Source organism: Nicotiana sylvestris, chromosome 1 (genome assembly GCF_000393655.2).
Source record: "Nicotiana sylvestris chromosome 1, ASM39365v2, whole genome shotgun sequence".
NCBI lineage: Eukaryota > Viridiplantae > Streptophyta > Magnoliopsida > Solanales > Solanaceae > Nicotiana > Nicotiana sylvestris.
The window spans coordinates 4,126,559-4,143,181 of record NC_091057.1 but is presented as its reverse complement, the minus strand read 5'-3'; the positions used below and the strand labels follow the sequence as shown (position 1 = coordinate 4,143,181).

The 16,623-nt window shown below is 36.6% G+C and overlaps 3 protein-coding genes across 3 annotated transcripts; 2 read left to right on the top strand and 1 right to left on the bottom strand.

The window, feature by feature from the left end:
- The first annotated feature begins 1,102 nt into the window (after positions 1-1,102).
- On the top strand, positions 1,103-4,608 carry LOC104214667 (protein ACCELERATED CELL DEATH 6). The gene is made up of 6 exons (XM_009764374.2): positions 1,103-1,716; positions 1,964-2,176; positions 2,585-2,773; positions 2,896-3,000; positions 3,278-3,822; positions 3,919-4,608. Exons 1-6 carry the CDS (start codon positions 1,449-1,451, stop codon positions 4,531-4,533), a joined length of 1,935 nt encoding a protein of 644 aa, XP_009762676.1. The 5' UTR covers positions 1,103-1,448; the 3' UTR covers positions 4,534-4,608.
- A 368-nt stretch (positions 4,609-4,976) lies between these two features.
- Positions 4,977-10,509, bottom strand: LOC104214668 (MACPF domain-containing protein At4g24290-like). Its single transcript, XM_009764375.2, has 7 exons — positions 10,041-10,509; positions 8,597-8,835; positions 8,074-8,272; positions 7,883-7,960; positions 7,615-7,798; positions 6,153-6,319; positions 4,977-5,848 (listed from the first exon to the last, which is right to left on the bottom strand). The coding sequence occupies exons 1-7, from the start codon at positions 10,299-10,301 to the stop codon at positions 5,129-5,131; spliced, it is 1,848 nt and encodes a 615-aa protein (XP_009762677.1). The 5' UTR covers positions 10,302-10,509; the 3' UTR covers positions 4,977-5,128.
- Positions 10,510-15,302: 4,793 nt separating this feature from the next.
- LOC138889456 (uncharacterized) lies at positions 15,303-15,782 on the top strand. The gene has a single exon (XM_070172767.1). It carries the CDS (start codon positions 15,303-15,305, stop codon positions 15,780-15,782), a length of 480 nt encoding a protein of 159 aa, XP_070028868.1.
- Positions 15,783-16,623: the final 841 nt, after the last annotated feature.

Genomic DNA, 16,623 nt, shown 5'->3' with positions numbered 1-16,623 from the left:
TAATTAAAGTGATCCTGATGTTTTTTGACATATGGTTTTTTCGATCACCACAAACGATTACAGAGTTGGTTTAATTTTCCTTACACTCACCAATTATGTTTTATTTGGGATTCGACTGGCTAGAAAAAGTAAACAGTGAACTTGACCGGCTATTTGTGTAAAAATCCCTTTACTTATCCTGCATATTCTTCGCTTTAGTACTTCAGTTGGTCATCAATCCTTATAAAAAAAATATAATACCCTATGGTTTGCAAGGAAAGTGAAATGTTTTAGAATTTTCATTCCTTGGATATGAAGTATTATAAGGATCATGAACATTAATACAGGAATGTCTGGAAAACAGAGAAGCAACCCTTTATTCCCTAACTGAATAAAGTGTTAATATTTGTTGCTTTTTTCACATTTTCCACAAATAAAGGCAAGTGGGGTGTAAGTAAGCTTTTCTTTTTGTACCTCCAATTAGTAACCAAACTTTAGTAACTTTTGCTAAAGAAGATATGTACTGTAATCTCTTTCTACAGCAGCCTATGCATATATTCGTCCTAGAATAATGTCACTTGTGTATCCTTTTGTTGGTGAGAGACATAATCAGTCGCAAAACCAGGAATTTCACGAATAGTGTTCAAGATTTATATACGCATAAAAAATAATTTTTGATCTATATACGTGATATAAGTTTCTATATACATAGTATATATTTCGATTAAGGGTGTTCAGTTGATCAACCTTCCATGAATGTGGTTATGCCATTGGTCATAATTATGTATAACCAGCCTTTAGAACTAAGTTTGTGTTTGGCTAATCAATTTGGAAAATATATTTTTTTAATATATTAGAGCAGAAACTTATTTTGACCAAGGTTCCATAAATGCGTTGGGAGAAGCTACTTTTTTCAGCTTCTAGAAAACAATTTTCACTGTTACCGGAAAACACTTATTTTTTCCTCAAAGCTTGGTGGAACTACTCAATTTTCTAAAATAACTCACTTTTTAAAAAAAATACACTTTCGGCATCCCATGGGTCATGTGTTCCAGGTGTGGAAGCAGTCATTAATGCTTGCATTAGGGTAGGTTGTCTACGTCACACCCCTTGGGGTGCGGCCATTACGTGAACGTAGAATGCCTTGTGCAGCGCGCTGCCCTTTATTACATTTTCGGCTTTGCAGAAACTTGGCCAAACAGGCTTATTATTGAAGCAATCAATAGGGGACATGATATTTGCATCACTTTTGAATGGCTTATCTCAGACTTTCCACAAATATACAGGGATGGGTTTACTTGGGGGGCAATCCATTCTCATTTTTGTTTTCTAAAGGGAAGATCTACACACACATAATTTATACATAGAATAGAAGTATAAGAAATCAGGACTATATAACTGGTTTAAGTAGAGCTGCATGCCAATCTCATTCATCATACAAAATTAGCAAAAATTGAAACAAAGCAATTATGCAGAGCGATTTCAGTGCCAAATCAAGACGCAGATCAGCAGCTTACAAAGCTGCATCATCAGGAGGGGAATCTCTCACAGTATTACTCGATTTTTGGAGAGAAGAAGGCGTCGCACAGATTGATAATCGTGGCGACACCATCCTTCATTTTCTTGCTGTTAATGGTAACGTAGCTGGTTTCGGAATTCTTGATCCTTTGAGCATTAAAGATCTGGAAACTGCAAACAGCTGTGGAGATACACCGTTGCATGAAGCTGCCAGATTTGGTAATGTTGAAATGTGTGATCATTTCATCTATAGAGAAACCACATTTTTATATACTTAAATAATGTCCTCAGCATGCACCCTCATGTACGAACCTGGTTCCTTTTTCATGGCCCAAGCATACTCGAATCCAGGACCTCTACCTGCTATGTTAGACTTATACCGTGTTAAAGTGTTTGACCATCTCATTTAAAAGTGTAAACCGTTAAAAAGAGTACACTTTTTTTTACTTAATTATGTTTTTGACAGGTAAAAGGAATATGGTGGAGATGATTTTGAGAAAGGAGAAGGACTTAGTTTTTTTGCCCAACAATTTGGGAGAGACACCACTTTACGTAGCGGCTGCAAGTGGGGAGAAAGAAATCTTTACTCTTCTAGCAAATTTCGACTTCAATAAGCTCACCATGAAAAGGAATGATGGAAAAAATGTACTTCATGCAGCAGTAGCCCATGATTGTTATGGTAAGGTTTACGTTGATGAACAAATTATTTCTTTTGGTTTGTCATCCGTTTTTCAATAGCCATTTTAGGGTCCCAACTAATTTGGATTCGTGCTGCGTAAGGTGCATTAAAGGGATAAGCGCTTCCACATTGATGGAGGGAATGGACAATATTGTCTCCTTATATTGTCTTAGGCAATTCATACCTCATAACTTTTGGGATTAAGTTTGGTCCAAGATCTGTCTTTTCAACATAATACGTGTTCTTGGTTTACCCAATGTTGAGCCCCTGAGAATGCTATCCACATACTAAATGTGTTAGTTCTTGGCGTGTGGAAGCGAAAGGGTGTGTGTTAAGTGTCCCACATTGTTTGAGAGAATGCGCTGTTAGCTGCACAGACTAATTGTTTTGTTGTTTAATGTCTGGCAGCTCTAGCAATTGATTTGGTGAATCTATATCCTGAACTTGTTAACGAACGCGATAATGAGGGAATGACAGCTTTGAATCTGTTGGCTACAAAAAGATTGTCATTCAGGAGTGGATCCAACTATTTGTTTGCAGAAATAGGGAAGACACCTTCTGTTCCAATTCAGATGATTGAAACCATAATCTATAATTGTAAGCTCAACTTAAGTGAACTACTAAACATTATAAAAGTGAAGTTACAAACTGCTTTTGTTACTTTAAAATAACTGAACTTTACTCATTATAACAGTAATTCTACATTTATGTGGTAGCAGGTATTCCACCGCGATATATAGAATCAAAACTTGGTGGTAACCAGACACAAACTGGCACTAAAATCATCCGCGTTGAGAGGTTGTCGTTTACCGAGTCTCTATTAGGTATCATCCATAATTTTGAATCTTCTAGGTTCAGCTGGCCGAAATGAATTTCTATATTGTATTAGTTCATGTGACCAGGAGGTCACGGGTTCGAGCCGTCGAAACAGTCTCTTGCAGAAATGCAGGGTAATGCTTCATACGATAGACTCTTGTGGTCCGACCCTTCCTCGGACCCCGCGCATAGCGGGAGATTTGTGCACCGGGCTGCCCTTTTTTAATTAATTCTTTTAAATAATATTGCATTAATTCTTGCATTATTGTATCTTGGTTTCTCTAGGTAATTCTTGGTTACAAGAAATCGATGAAGCAAAGCAAAAGCATATTCTTGCACTAATATTAGCAAAAATGTTAGTGAAAAATTATGATTGGAACTACAGTACACAGATGCCAAGTCCACTAATACAAGCGTCAAAACTTAAAGTCGACGAGTTAGTCGTCGAAATTGTGCAAATGCACCCTGAAGCTGTGGAAAACTTGGATGAATTAGGGAGGAACATAATGCATATAGCAGCAGAGCATAAAGACAGATTTCTATTTGATTACTTGCTCAAAACAGTGCCTAGCAGAAACAGAATGCTGGCAGATGTTGATCGACAAGGAAATACCATTTTGCATTATGCAGCAAATGTTGGGACACCATTTTTTACATCAACCACAGATCTTACTAAAAGTAATGTTGGTACACCATTTTCTACATCAACCACAGGTCATACTAAAAGTAATGTTGGTACACCATTTTTTACATCAACCACAGATCATACTAGAAGTATTTGCTGTGTTATGGCTGTGTTGATGATGATGTGGGGCATGCTTTGGTTTAACGTACGATTCTTTCCTCAATTCTTGTTGATAACTATGATGTCCGCGCCAGCTTGCATGCACCTTGACTAATTCTACGTGTTATAATTGTTCTTGCAGTATATAAAATACAACCTACATCCACGTCTTAGGGATGTTAAAAACTCCGATGGTTTAAAAGCAGAAGAGATATTCGAGAGAAACCATTTACGCGTAAGAAAAGAAGCAGAGACTTCAGTTAGAGAACTATCAAATTCTATGCTTGTACTCTCTACTCTCCTCTGTACCATCAACTTCGCCGCGATTTTCACTGTCCCCGGAGGTTTTGAAGAGAATACTGGCCTACCTATTCTCCTTGACAAAGTGCAGCAAGAACTGTGGATGCTGATGTTTTACTTAGGTGCAGCTCTTTTTAGTTCAGTATTCACAATGGGTACACTTTTATCATTTCTTCTTTGCAAATTCTATAGCAATGATTTTTACATTTCTTTGCCTACAAAGATCATAATTGCTATTATTTCAGTGTTTTATGCCACAGCATTTACAATCCTAGCTTGCCTTCAAGCCCTTAATCTTGAGAATATATTCTTGAACAAAGATGTTTGGTGGCTTATTATAGCTGTTGTTGCTGTTGGCTTCATTATGACACTTATTTATATAGACTTAGCATTTCCAGTCTTTGATTATATGTACTATTTGGTTTCTTATTCATTCTTTGTATCTTATAAGAAATGACATATGTAAGTTGATTAAGGTTTGGGCCATAATGTCTGTACTGCTTTGTGAGCTAAATATTATTCTTGTTGCATATACTGTTACAGTTGTTGCCCCTTCCTTTTATCTTTCCTGAGCCGAGGGTTTACCAGAAACAACCTCTCTGTCTTCTTAAAGATGAGGGTAAGGTTTACGTACACACCACTCTCTCTAGACCCCATTTGTGAGATATAATGGAATTTTAGTTGTTGTTGTTGTTTGCATATGCTATTACAGTCGGCAAAGTTTTGTGACTTTATTGTTATAACGAAGCATAGATGTGTTATATGGATTTCTTTTTTAATAAGTGTCCAATATTTAATCGCCGGGTGCGGGTAATAATTTCCCCAGATTTATACCTTCATAATCTAGGAAGTCTTAATTTTTTAAAGAAAATCCAGAAAGAATTAAAAAAGGTGAAAATATATCAAAAAATAAATCCATTCATTCACTAATTTCTTCTATACAACACCTATAATATTTTCCTCCCCTTTTCACCATTTCTTGGATAAACAATATGCTCTATCATCAAGATATTGGAAGATAAGACTACCCCAGAATATGTACACAAAAGAAACTATGATTCATTTAAGAAATCTAGTAGTGCAAACTTCACATGCAAACCTATCTTACCGCCCTCTGTAACAAGCTTAGCAGCGGTTACCAACCAATGTCCAGGAGTGTCATATGGCCCTCGTGCAACCTCAGCCGTATCTACATACTTGAGCAGCTTTGTTGATCGAACTGGTACCGGGGGTCCCTCTGGATATACGCCTGAATTAAGAGCAGCAGGATGCTGCTTTGGTGCAGCATCTGCCTTTGTTCGCTGAGTGAACGTAAAAGTTGTGCTGAGATTTGTCAAGAAACTTGACCTATGAGTACCCTCTGGTGTAGCTGCCCACTCTGTCTTTCGTACTGTGCAGTTGGGAAGATGGGAGAAAAGTAGACGCAGGTGAAGCACCGTCTTAGGCCACTTCCCTTTGCTGATAAGCTGTGCGCCAGTTACCACAAATACGCCACTAGTCTCGCCTTGCATCCAGCTTAGATCATGCTTAACTACAGATGAGCACACATTGGAATATCTCGGCCATCTGACCGGTTCTAAGAATTGGTCACTAGATTCATAATCATCGGACCCTCGCCACTGACATGGCTTGTGTAAGGTTGGGTTAGCAGATTTTGATGTCATAATGTTCGGTAAACTAGAAAGATGCTGTACATGTATAGCTAATTGGTTGAATTTTTTCCCTTCCAAATACAAGCGCAAACCAATGACCGGCTTTTCACCACTTGTAACCTACAAATTAGAAGAACATATCGGTCATCAGGTGCCATCATGTACATCAATCTTCAGAAGAGCGACATCTATCAGTTAAAAGAGATGAGTAGTAGGTATATGGTTGTAACTTAAAGATGGTTGCTCTAAAAGATTTTTGGATGGTTAAAAACTTTTCCATGTTCGAGTTTCCACTATCCAACCAATGCATTAGAAGCCATGGACAGACCAATATTTTGTTTAAAAAGCACATATAGTTTCAACTATTCTTATACTTGTAAAAAAGCAGGGGTCTTATTGCTAAGAAAGCAACACGAATAAGTACCTGAGTAGGGCTCACACAAATCTTTGGGCCGAATAAACAGAACTGCAACGCAGGGCAAGATGCCACTCTTCTTTGATGCCTAAGAGGCAGCTCACAGAATAATGGTGCCCACTGTGTAGGAACTTGAAACTCAAGGAAACACTGTAAATCCTCTAAAGCTGGCTTATCTGAGGATGAAACAAAATACAGATAACACTACCATCATCAGTAATGAGCATAAAATGAAAAAGAAAATACGACAGATGAGATAAATAAGTTGATGTGGTGAAATATGCTAAATACAATAGTAGAATTTATCAAGAAAACAAGTTCCTCAAAATGTGTCAAACATTCTTCTGTTCGTATAATTATTTCTTGTATAGGTAAGTTACTATGCTGAAAAGTCAAAGGGGATGTCAACGAGAGACTAATTGCAACACAAAAGAAATAGGCTCAGAATAACTGCAACAGAGCAAATTTCAATTGAAATTGTTGCCATGTCACTAGACAGCCTTGTTATAGCCACAGTACAATACTGCAGAGTAGGTAAAGCATCATATAGAAATACTACTAGTTCACTAAAGAAGGATCAGCTACGAAAGAAAATGATAAAAACTACTCTTAAAGATATGATAGTCAAAACGTATTCCGCTCTTCATGAACTTCGAAAAGAAAATATATACAGTGGAAAATCTCTACATTAACATTCAATAAGAAGAATTAGGTCAAAATGGAGTCCTGAAATCTTCGCAAATATCTAATCTGGACCTGCATGGACCAAATATGAGATCGTTGTAGGTTAAATCCAATTTCTTCTGATCAGGTGAGGTGGATGCAAAAAAAAAAGAGATTAAGATACCTTAGGGGTTATTCCTTGTACTTCCAATTTTGGACATTCAAGAACCAGGGGACTCATTATTATCCAAGCAATAGTTAAATAAGAAAAAGTTGACATCACCAATAACTACACTGTATGTACTACTTCGAAACAGCACCCATGTAAAACTTCAAGTTGCACCTAGTTCGTTCGTGTTGAACTATGAATCAGAAAACAAAATGAGACCTCCATTGCCTTTTTCAAAAAAAAAGAAAAAGAACCATTTTTTCAACATATCAATACTAGCCCATCATGATCGTAAATCTAAAAAATATAATCTACCCAGACTCACTTGTGATCATGTTAGCTCAATTTTATACCACATTAAGGATATGCTTGATTAACTCTCTTATTTGGAAGACAAAGGTCTCACCTAAGCTAAGGTACTTGATTGTTCAGGGTCAAATTAGAACCAATCAACTATTACACTTCAGAAAGCTATACAAATCCCTAAACCCCAACTAAAACAATATCTGCAAGAACAATATAAAAAAAAAATGCTATTTATTTTTATATAAAAAAGAGGTGATACACCTTATCTGACTATAGATCATTAAAGAGTGGGAAATATGGTTATTATCTATGAAAGACTACGAAAATACTTACATCGTAGATATAAATTTATTGCATGGCTGAGATAGCCACTCCCCGGAATTCCCGTTAAGAGTGAAGTAATGGGTACAAGTCTGAAGAGTATGCCATCAGGGTAAGCAGCCACGGACTGAAGCCACTTCGAGTGGCTCGGTGCAAACACATCACCACCTCTTTTTGACCAAATTATAGTGAGGCCCTGTTCCAGATTATCTGGTTAATACCTTATCATGACAAGCACTTCTTTTCATTTCAGAAAACAGAAGTTCGGAGAGAGACTTACATCCTTGCTTGACGTCTCTGTTATGCTGGTAAATTGCATGGTATGCGACTGCAACATGCGATTGAATACCTCCGGGGCCTATATAGTTGAAATAGAAAATCCATCTAAAACAATTGCCCCAACCTATGCGCATAAAATTTCGATGATACCCAAAGACAAATTAAGTGCCTACTTTAGTAAGTGTGAAATACCTTCTTTTTACTCTCTCTTGACTTCATCTCAGGCAGAGGACTTGTTCCGTCGGAAAAGAGACAATCTCCAAGATCATCCAAATATCCTTTTAGTTCAGCAGGAGGGACTCCTGATGATGGTTTCTGCTTAACACAAAGTAAGTCCTGGCCTCCAACACCCATCCCCACAATGATATGTGTCCCATAAGTCCGGATAAATCTGCTAAGAACTGTCAAATTAGAAACATGCAACAAGACTACCAAATGAAAACATGAATGCATCTCTAAACACTATCATGCAGATACTTAAGTACTAGTACAACCCCTCAAACCCAAGCAAGTTGGCAGCGGCTATTCTTAAATACATTAGTACTTGAAGAAAAAGGTTGCATTAGTACTTGAAGAAAAAGGAAAGGGTGTCCTTAACATATCAGTTAACACACATATGACGATATTTAAAAAGTTGTGCTTTGCCAGTTAGAACTCACAAACAGCAACTCATCCAATTAAGGCAAAAGCGGACTGAGTGGAATGGAGAAGCTACCTGGACAAGGATGCCGGATCCCAATGCGGTGGAACAGCCTTCTTTACTTTGTCTTGGAGTACTAAAGGGGATGCCGTCAGGTGCAAATAGTATAAGGAGACAAAATAACCATCAAAAGCAAGGTATTTAGCATCTGCTGAATCATTCAACCAGGCTCCACTTAAATCAAACATGGCATTTAGATAGCCTGATGGAACCTTTCCATGTACCGACGATTTTTGATTAAGCAATTCTGACATCTGCAATAAAGATGTAAGGAAGATTTAGAGCTAAGGAGACAGCCAATAACATAACAAAAAACACTAAAGGATCACTCAGATTATTTTCTTCTCTTATTCGGTTTAAAATGCAGCAAGAAAACTATGGCTTTTATGCCTTTAACAGGTCTTGTTCAAACTTCTCTAAAGTTTTACTTCCCTTCTTATAGGTTTATATTAGTACTTTACGGAAATTTACGTGATATTTTAGAATTCAAGAAGCTTGATGCTCTGTTTTTGTTTAAATGCTGCTACACAAAATTTAAAACAATGGATGAGAAAGTTAGGCTTGGCAAGCATGCTTAACCTTAAACAATAACATCATAACTTCCTGCATCTTAAATCTTCTGTAAACCTACCATATTTCTTTCAAGCAATTTCAAATGGTCAAACATATTCTTTTTCTTTTGTTTTATCCTCCATTTCCTGAGCAAGTTAACTAATAATCGCACGAGAGGTGCGCATCCTTACTGCATAGAAACCCTCAAATCCATATGAAAAACTCATATCTGGTGTGATAGTCGAGGTGCGTGCAAGCTGACGCAGACACCATCGTTATAAAAATTGCATTGATCAGCGCAAGAAGTTCTCTTCTTATACCACTCATTAGGCCAATCTTTTCAATCGCCAATTTAATCTTACTCTACTAGCTCATTTAAAAGTTCCTGAATCTACTATCATATATAACGTACACTGAGGACACTTCACTTCTTAGAATCAATCCTAGCACACTTCGAAGAAAATTCTAGAACACAATTGAGAAAATCATTTAATAAATTAAAAGATTATTATAGGAGTAACATAATTTGTCTAAAAAGTTGAACTTGATTAAAAACCTCCACTTTCCATCATAAAATTCTCAAAAAAAAAAAATCTCCCCCGATTATCCCCTCCACTACATTCAATTAAACTACATAGTTAATTCACATAGGAACTGCATTAATCCGGATCATACAATTAAACAAAGGATTTAAGTTATATACTTATTTTAGACTATCATCATAATTTAACTCAGCTTCATTTAACTTGTTACCTGCAATTACCTTACAAGTAACCTGATTGTTTAAGTATGTTTTACTCCATCAATCCACAGAATTTAAGCTCTTAAACAAAATTCAAAAAACACATAAAAAAATAAATTCAAACCAAGTAAATAATCATTAAAAAGGAAGGTAAAAAAGGCAAACCTGATTAAATTCAAGAACATCGGATTTAAACCGAATATGGTCTCCTTTATCACATCTTATATTTTCAGAAACATCAGGAATGGTAACGCCACCAGGAACAACAACGTTGCGCCTGTTCATCTCGTCCAAAATTACCAACCTACCCCCGTTTGAGCATTTTTTTACGAACTTCAACCTGAAATCGCTCGCAAAATCGAATCCACAACCCAAAGCTTCAGTAGCCTTAACCTCAATCGGCTTCCTCTCGAACTCTTCCTCCATCAGCTCAAAACGACGTAGTTTTGACCTGAAATTGAGGTTTTTTGAGCTGAAAGTAGCTGAAATAATGGAAATCAAGGTTGATATTGGGGTGGGATGGGTGGGGGTAGTGGGGGTAAAGGGGGAGTTGGTTAGAAGTAGATGACGGGAGAGGGAAAGGGAAAGACAAAAGGTTTGACTTTTGACCAGACGTTTCGTCTGCTGTTTGTTGACTCCATTATTATTAGAAAAAGAAACCTACCTTCAAAAGAAATTAATGAAAATGGGAATTAATGTCTTGTAGGGAAGGTGAAGGGTAATATGGGAATTTAACTTTAGATTTTTTTTTTTTTTTAATCATATGATATTAGGAATTCACTTGCTCGATTAGCGAGTCTTGGTGTAACCGGTAAAGTTGTTGTCATGTGATCAGGAGATTACGGTTTATGTGAAAATAACCTCTTACAGAAATACAAGTAAGACTCTTTCCCTGACCCCGCACATAGCGGCAGTTTAGTGGATCGGGCTGCCTTTTTACTTGCTCGACTAATTTGGATTGCGTATGTAGGAATTGTCTAGTAGGTCAGGTGAGAAGTATTATCGAATTTTCAAGCTATATTTAGATTTAGTATCTGATTAATTCAAATTTATGCCATATACGATTCATTTGAGGGAAAACACTGTATTAGAATTATTTTTTTTCAAGACTTGGACTTGAGAACTTTAATAAAGGGAATTCTAGGGTGAAACTTTGAAATTGAAAATTGAAACATCAATTATTGAAGAGTCTAAAGCTATTTAACATGAAGATTACTATAAATTGAAATGTTCTCCTTTTTAGAAATTCTAAAGTTGAACAAAAATAATGAAACATGATAAGAGCATGAAATAGTTGACTCTTGCTAAGTGCAGAAAGAACAATTTAAGAATGATCAAATTATTATCTATAAATTTTCATTTATTTTTGAATATTGATTTCTCCTTCTACTTGTAATGAAATTTACAGAGTTAAATATAACATATAAAAAAAATATTATAAATCACAGTTTTTATAATTAAAAGAGTATCTAAAATGTTTTAAAAATACCATTAAAAAGGTATTGACTATTCAAATTCTAGTAACTATTGTATAAACTGCGATATATGGAGTAGTAAGATGTCACTTTAACGAGTTGATAAAGTTAAATAGTAAAAAGTAATCCTCACCTAATTTTGTACTAACTCTACTAATGTGAGGAGAACATTTGTGTTTAACTAAATAAAATAAAGATTATGTGACTTTATGATATGTGACTATTTCATATGCAAGCTTAAAAAATATGAAAAATCTTTGATATATTAAGGAGTGTTTTTCTGTTTTGCTCCTCTGATTCATATTAATTATTTGGTGTTTGAATTTATTGCCTCGACTAATTCAAATCGTACCATAGAAGACTTATCAAAGAAGTAACACTTTATATTAGACCTTTTTATTTTATTTTTGAAGACTTAAACCCGAGACCTCTGATTAGTCCGGATGAATTTCCTTCATCTTACTATATTCCTTGATGATAAAAATTTATTCGCAGAGTATTTACATCAAATTATACTAATTAATTTTGTTTAATGTTAATTATTTTTATAAAAATATATGTTATGGATTTATTGGTTAGTGTAAACACATGAAACGAGAAATTGGATCGGTAATAAAATAAATGCTAACTTAGAGGTTGTTTGGTTGGGAAACACGTTATCATATGATTAATTTTTCTGGGATTAATTATCTTGTGACTGGTTATCTTAATCTCTTATAGGGATTAAAAACCATTATAATTCCCGAATAACTAATTCTTGAATTAGTTATACTATAATTTTATTCTAATTAAATATGAGATAAATTAATTTCAAATTTTAAAATTAATTATCATTTATCTCTCGCGTGTCAAAAGGAGTCTTATGGAGTTTCTAGGAATGGAAAGTGAGGTTTGGAAATACCTAAAACCGCGTGGCCCAGCAGGTGGCTGGCAAAGTGTTGACTGTTCGTTGCTGAGTCAGCGATCTCCTCTTTGCTTTTAATTATTTATTTATATTTTTATTTTTATTTATTCCTTTGCAAATCTCACCTGATTTTTTGCTTTCACTTTATATATTAACTTTAATTGAGAGATTAAGTCCTCCATCTAATTAAAAATATGCAGATATTGAACATTATATTTGTCTAGTTCAACTACGAATCAATGAAGATCATACCTTAATATTTTAATTTTTTTGATAACATGTTGGTTAGAAGGAGTTATGTGACTAAAATATAAGAAAAAGCTTAAAATAAGATCCAAATCACAAGCATGAAGTTTGTTGTGATTTTTTTTTATTTAATATTTACCCCTTAGAGATTATATCTATGTAGATAAAATAAGGTAGTGAGTTTCATCATGATCCCTAACTTGAGATAATATAAGGATACTTTTCATTTGTTGTTTTTTTTTTCCTTCTAATTTTTTTATTATACTTATTGGGAAGGATAGGAAAAACTTGGAAAGAAGATTACAAGGTCGAACAAATATATACATGTACTTGTAGAAACTAATAGTAGATCGATGCCAATGTTAGTGTGTTACTCGAGATGTGGTGAGATAGATAAATTTCTTATTTTTAATTAGAATCTTGAGTTCATGTTCATAAAATGAAAAACCTTCTGGTAGGAAGCATTTCTCCCTTTTGATTAGGTCAGTAACTTTTGTAATATACTGAACTTTAAATTAAAAAAAATAGACTCATCCCATCTGATCCGACCTATTTCTCGTTATTAGTTTCAATTTCTGTTTCAAATAAAAAGGAAAAAGGAAAAAGATATAACAAAATGGATCCTTTAAAAAGAATTGCGAAAATAGTAAAATTACCACACTTCCAAAGAGAAAAACTTGAAGATTCTTCCCAATCCGGCAAAGTGTCCCTCTTCAACACGAAACTAATCGAATAATCTTCACAAAATATCATCCATCATAAGCCTTTAAATAAGAAGATTGTTCATTTAGCATTAAATAACACAAAATTAGTCAATGAGAGAAGAGTGAATATTGATATGAATGAATTAAATAAGGATTAGATTTAATTAATCTGGATTATATTCACACAGTTGGTTGTGATTTTATGAGATTGCTTTGCCATTAATAATGCCAGGATTAGTATTTAATAACCTCGGTTGTTCCGAATTTTTTTGTCTGTCATAGCGAAGTGCTGTTATATAAAACATATATTATAACATAACATAAAAATTGATTTCATAAATAACTTGGCTTTTATAATAAATGAATATTATATATCGATATTGTTATAGAGAAGTCTACTATATTTTCTTAGGAAACAACTAATACTATACTTTTTCAATCTAGAATAGAATGTCTTTAAGAAATATTTCATATTATAGATGCAAATGATTGAAGTGCCTTCTTATTTGTTGTTTTTTGTTTCTGGGAAAAAATTAAAAGTATAATATTTTTTTTTGAGGAAAACAAAAGTTAATGATCATGCATTTAAAAATTTTGGGGTCGTTTGGGTGTGTAGTAAGAGATTTAATGTCTCCACATAAGATTTAGCATTATTAATAAAGAATTTGACTGTTAAAAGAACCACAGGTAATTTTGTCAATTTTTTTTCTGTGATTTCAAGTGGGTAATTACCAGATTCGCATTTTTCTGCCGCTGGTGACAGTGACAGCCCGGTCCTCCTATAGTTTTCTTGATTCTATGGTGTTTGTGTGTTTTGCAGGTATCACTTTTGTGGCTATTTGGTGATGGTAGGGAGGTGCACTCGCAAAAGCAGTAAAGCAGCAACTATACGTCGGGTTCCACAACATCAGGAGTATACCAAGTCGAAAGTCCAGGTTCTATTCGCGGGAATTGGTACCTCCCGCCTCTTATTTCTCTGTCTCCTGTGTAGTTACTTTGTTGCCGTAGTAATTCGTACTAGTCTAGTTAGTCTAGTAGTTGGCTTGTAGTTACTATTTGCTTCCTTTGTTGTTCTGTTTGGCTTTTTTTTAAAAGTCTTACGTAGGTATAGCGGCTGTGGTTTGTAATGGCAGAGTAGCGTCATGTCCTCGGGAGGGCGGGTGGTGGGGAGGGGGCAGGGCAAGGGTCAGGGCTGGTACGGGACCCATAGGGGGTAAAGGGAACAAGGGTGTTGTAGGTTGAGAATTGGATCGTGGAATATAGGGACATTAACGGGTAAGTCTATAGAGATGGCGAAGATTCTCCAGAAGAGGAGGGTCAATATAGCATGTGTGTAGGAGACTAGGTAGGTAGGATCGAAGGCGAGGAATGCAGACGGGTATAAATTGTTGTTCTCCAAAGTCGTTAAAGGCAAGAACAAAATGGGTATTTTGGTAGATAAGGAGCTTAGAGAGTCAGTGATAAAGGTTAGGCGGGTGAATGACAGATTGATGGTGATTAAGTTAGTAGTTGGAGGGAACACTTTGAATGTCATTAGCGCTTACGCACCGCAAACGAGCTTGGACGAGGAGGTTAAAAGGCACTTCTAGGAGGCGCTGGATGAGGTGGTGCAGGGTATTCCGTCTACGGAGAAGTTATTCATATGAGGGGATTTCAATAGTCATATTGGGTCATCTGCTGGTGGCTATGGCGAGGTACACGGTGGCTTCGACTTTGGTGTTAGGAATGGGGATGGTACTTCACTATTGGATTTCGCTAGAGCTTTTGAGTTGGTGATCGTGAACTCTATTTTTTCTAAGAGGGATGAGCATTTGGTTGCTTTCAGAGTATGGTAGCTAAGACTCAAATTGACTATCTCCTCCCCAGGAGGTGTGATAGGGGATTGTGCGAGGATTGCAAGGTGATCCCGAGTGAGAACCTCGCAACTCAACATAAGCTCCTGGTGATGGACGTTGGTATCTTGATAAAAAGGAAGAAGAGGTTTATACGGGGTCAGTTGAGGATCGGGTAGGGAGCTTTGACTAAGGATAATACGCGGGAGTTGGAGGGGCGGCTAACGGCTATGGGAGCCTAGAAGAGTGGTGGGGACGCTAGCGTTATGTGGACGGCAACGGCGGACTGTATAAGGGAGGCAATGAGAGAGGTGTTGGGGATTTCGAAAGGTTACTCTGGCGGTCACCGAGGCGACTGGTGGTGGAATTATGTGGTCCAAGGTAAAGTGAAAGCCAAGAAAGCGGCTTACCTTAAGTTAGTAGAGAGCACCGACGAGGATCAGAGGAGAACGAACAGAGAAAGATATAAGGAGTCTAGGAAGGAGGCAAAATTAGCGGTTACGGAGGCTAAGACTGTTGCATTCGGTCGGCTGTATGAGGAACTTGGGGGCAAAGGTGGGGACAAGAAGTTATTTAGGCTGGCCAAAGCGAGAGAGAAGAAGGCTCGCGACCTGGATCAAGTGAGGTGCATCAAAGACGAGGAAGGTCGAGTAGTGATGGAAGAGGCCCAAATTAAGCAAAGATGGCAGTCGTACTTTCATAAACTTCTTAATAAAGAGGGGGACAGAAATATCGTGTTAGGGTAATTGGGGCACTCCGAGAGTCACTGCGACTTTAAGTACTGTAGGCACATTAAGGTTGAGGAGGTCGTGGGAGCGATAGGTAGGACGAGTCGGGGCAAAGCGACCAGACCAGACAAGATTTCAATAAAATTTTAAAAATATGCGTGTAGAGCAGGCTTGGAGTGGCTAACTGGGTTGTTAATATTATCTTCAAGACGAAGAGGATTCCTGATGAGTGGTAATGGAGTACAATGGTTCCGGTGTACAAGAACAAAGGTGATATCCAGAATTGTAACAACTATAGGGGTATCGAGTTGCTAAGTCATACCATGAAAGTTTTGGAAAGAATGGTGGAAGGGAGGATAAGGAGGGCAGTGTCTATATCGGAAAACCAGTTTGGATTCATGCCAGGTCGTTCTACTACGGAAGTTATCCACCTTATCAGGAGGTTTGTGGAACAATGGATAGGAAGAGGGATTTGCATATGGTGTTTATTGACCTAGAGAAGACGTATGACAAGTTCCCTAGGGACATCCTTTAGAGATGTCTGGAGGTGAAAGGTGTGTCGGTGGCTTATATTAGGGCGATAAAGAATATGTATGATGGAGCTATGGCTCGGGTTAGGATTATGGGAGGTGACTCAGAGCCTTTTTCGGTGGTTATGGGGTTATACCAAGGATCTGCACTCACCTGTTCTTATTTTCCCTGGCGATGAACGCACTGACACACCATATTCAAGGAGAAGTGACATGGTGTATGTTGTTCGCTGATAATATAGTTCTGATTGATGAAATGCGAGGCGGCATTAATGAGAGACTGGAGGTATGGAGGCAGGCCCCGGAATCTAAAGGTTTCAAGTTAAGTA

Coding starts and splice junctions, on each gene's coding strand:
- LOC104214667 (XM_009764374.2), top strand. CDS start 1,449: ATGCAGAGCGATTTCAGTGCCAAATCAAGACGCAGATCAGCAGCTTAC. Junction 2,774..2,895: donor TGAAACCATAATCTATAATT/GTAAGCTCAACT, acceptor ATGTGGTAGCAG/GTATTCCACCGCGATATATA. Junction 3,823..3,918: donor GGGGCATGCTTTGGTTTAAC/GTACGATTCTTT, acceptor TTGTTCTTGCAG/TATATAAAATACAACCTACA.
- LOC104214668 (XM_009764375.2), bottom strand. CDS start 10,301: ATGGAGGAAGAGTTCGAGAGGAAGCCGATTGAGGTTAAGGCTACTGAA. Junction 7,961..8,073: donor CAAGAGAGAGTAAAAAGAAG/GTATTTCACACT, acceptor TCAACTATATAG/GCCCCGGAGGTATTCAATCG. Junction 5,849..6,152: donor TTTGTGTGAGCCCTACTCAG/GTACTTATTCGT, acceptor TCTAATTTGTAG/GTTACAAGTGGTGAAAAGCC.
- LOC138889456 (XM_070172767.1), top strand. CDS start 15,303: ATGTGGACGGCAACGGCGGACTGTATAAGGGAGGCAATGAGAGAGGTG.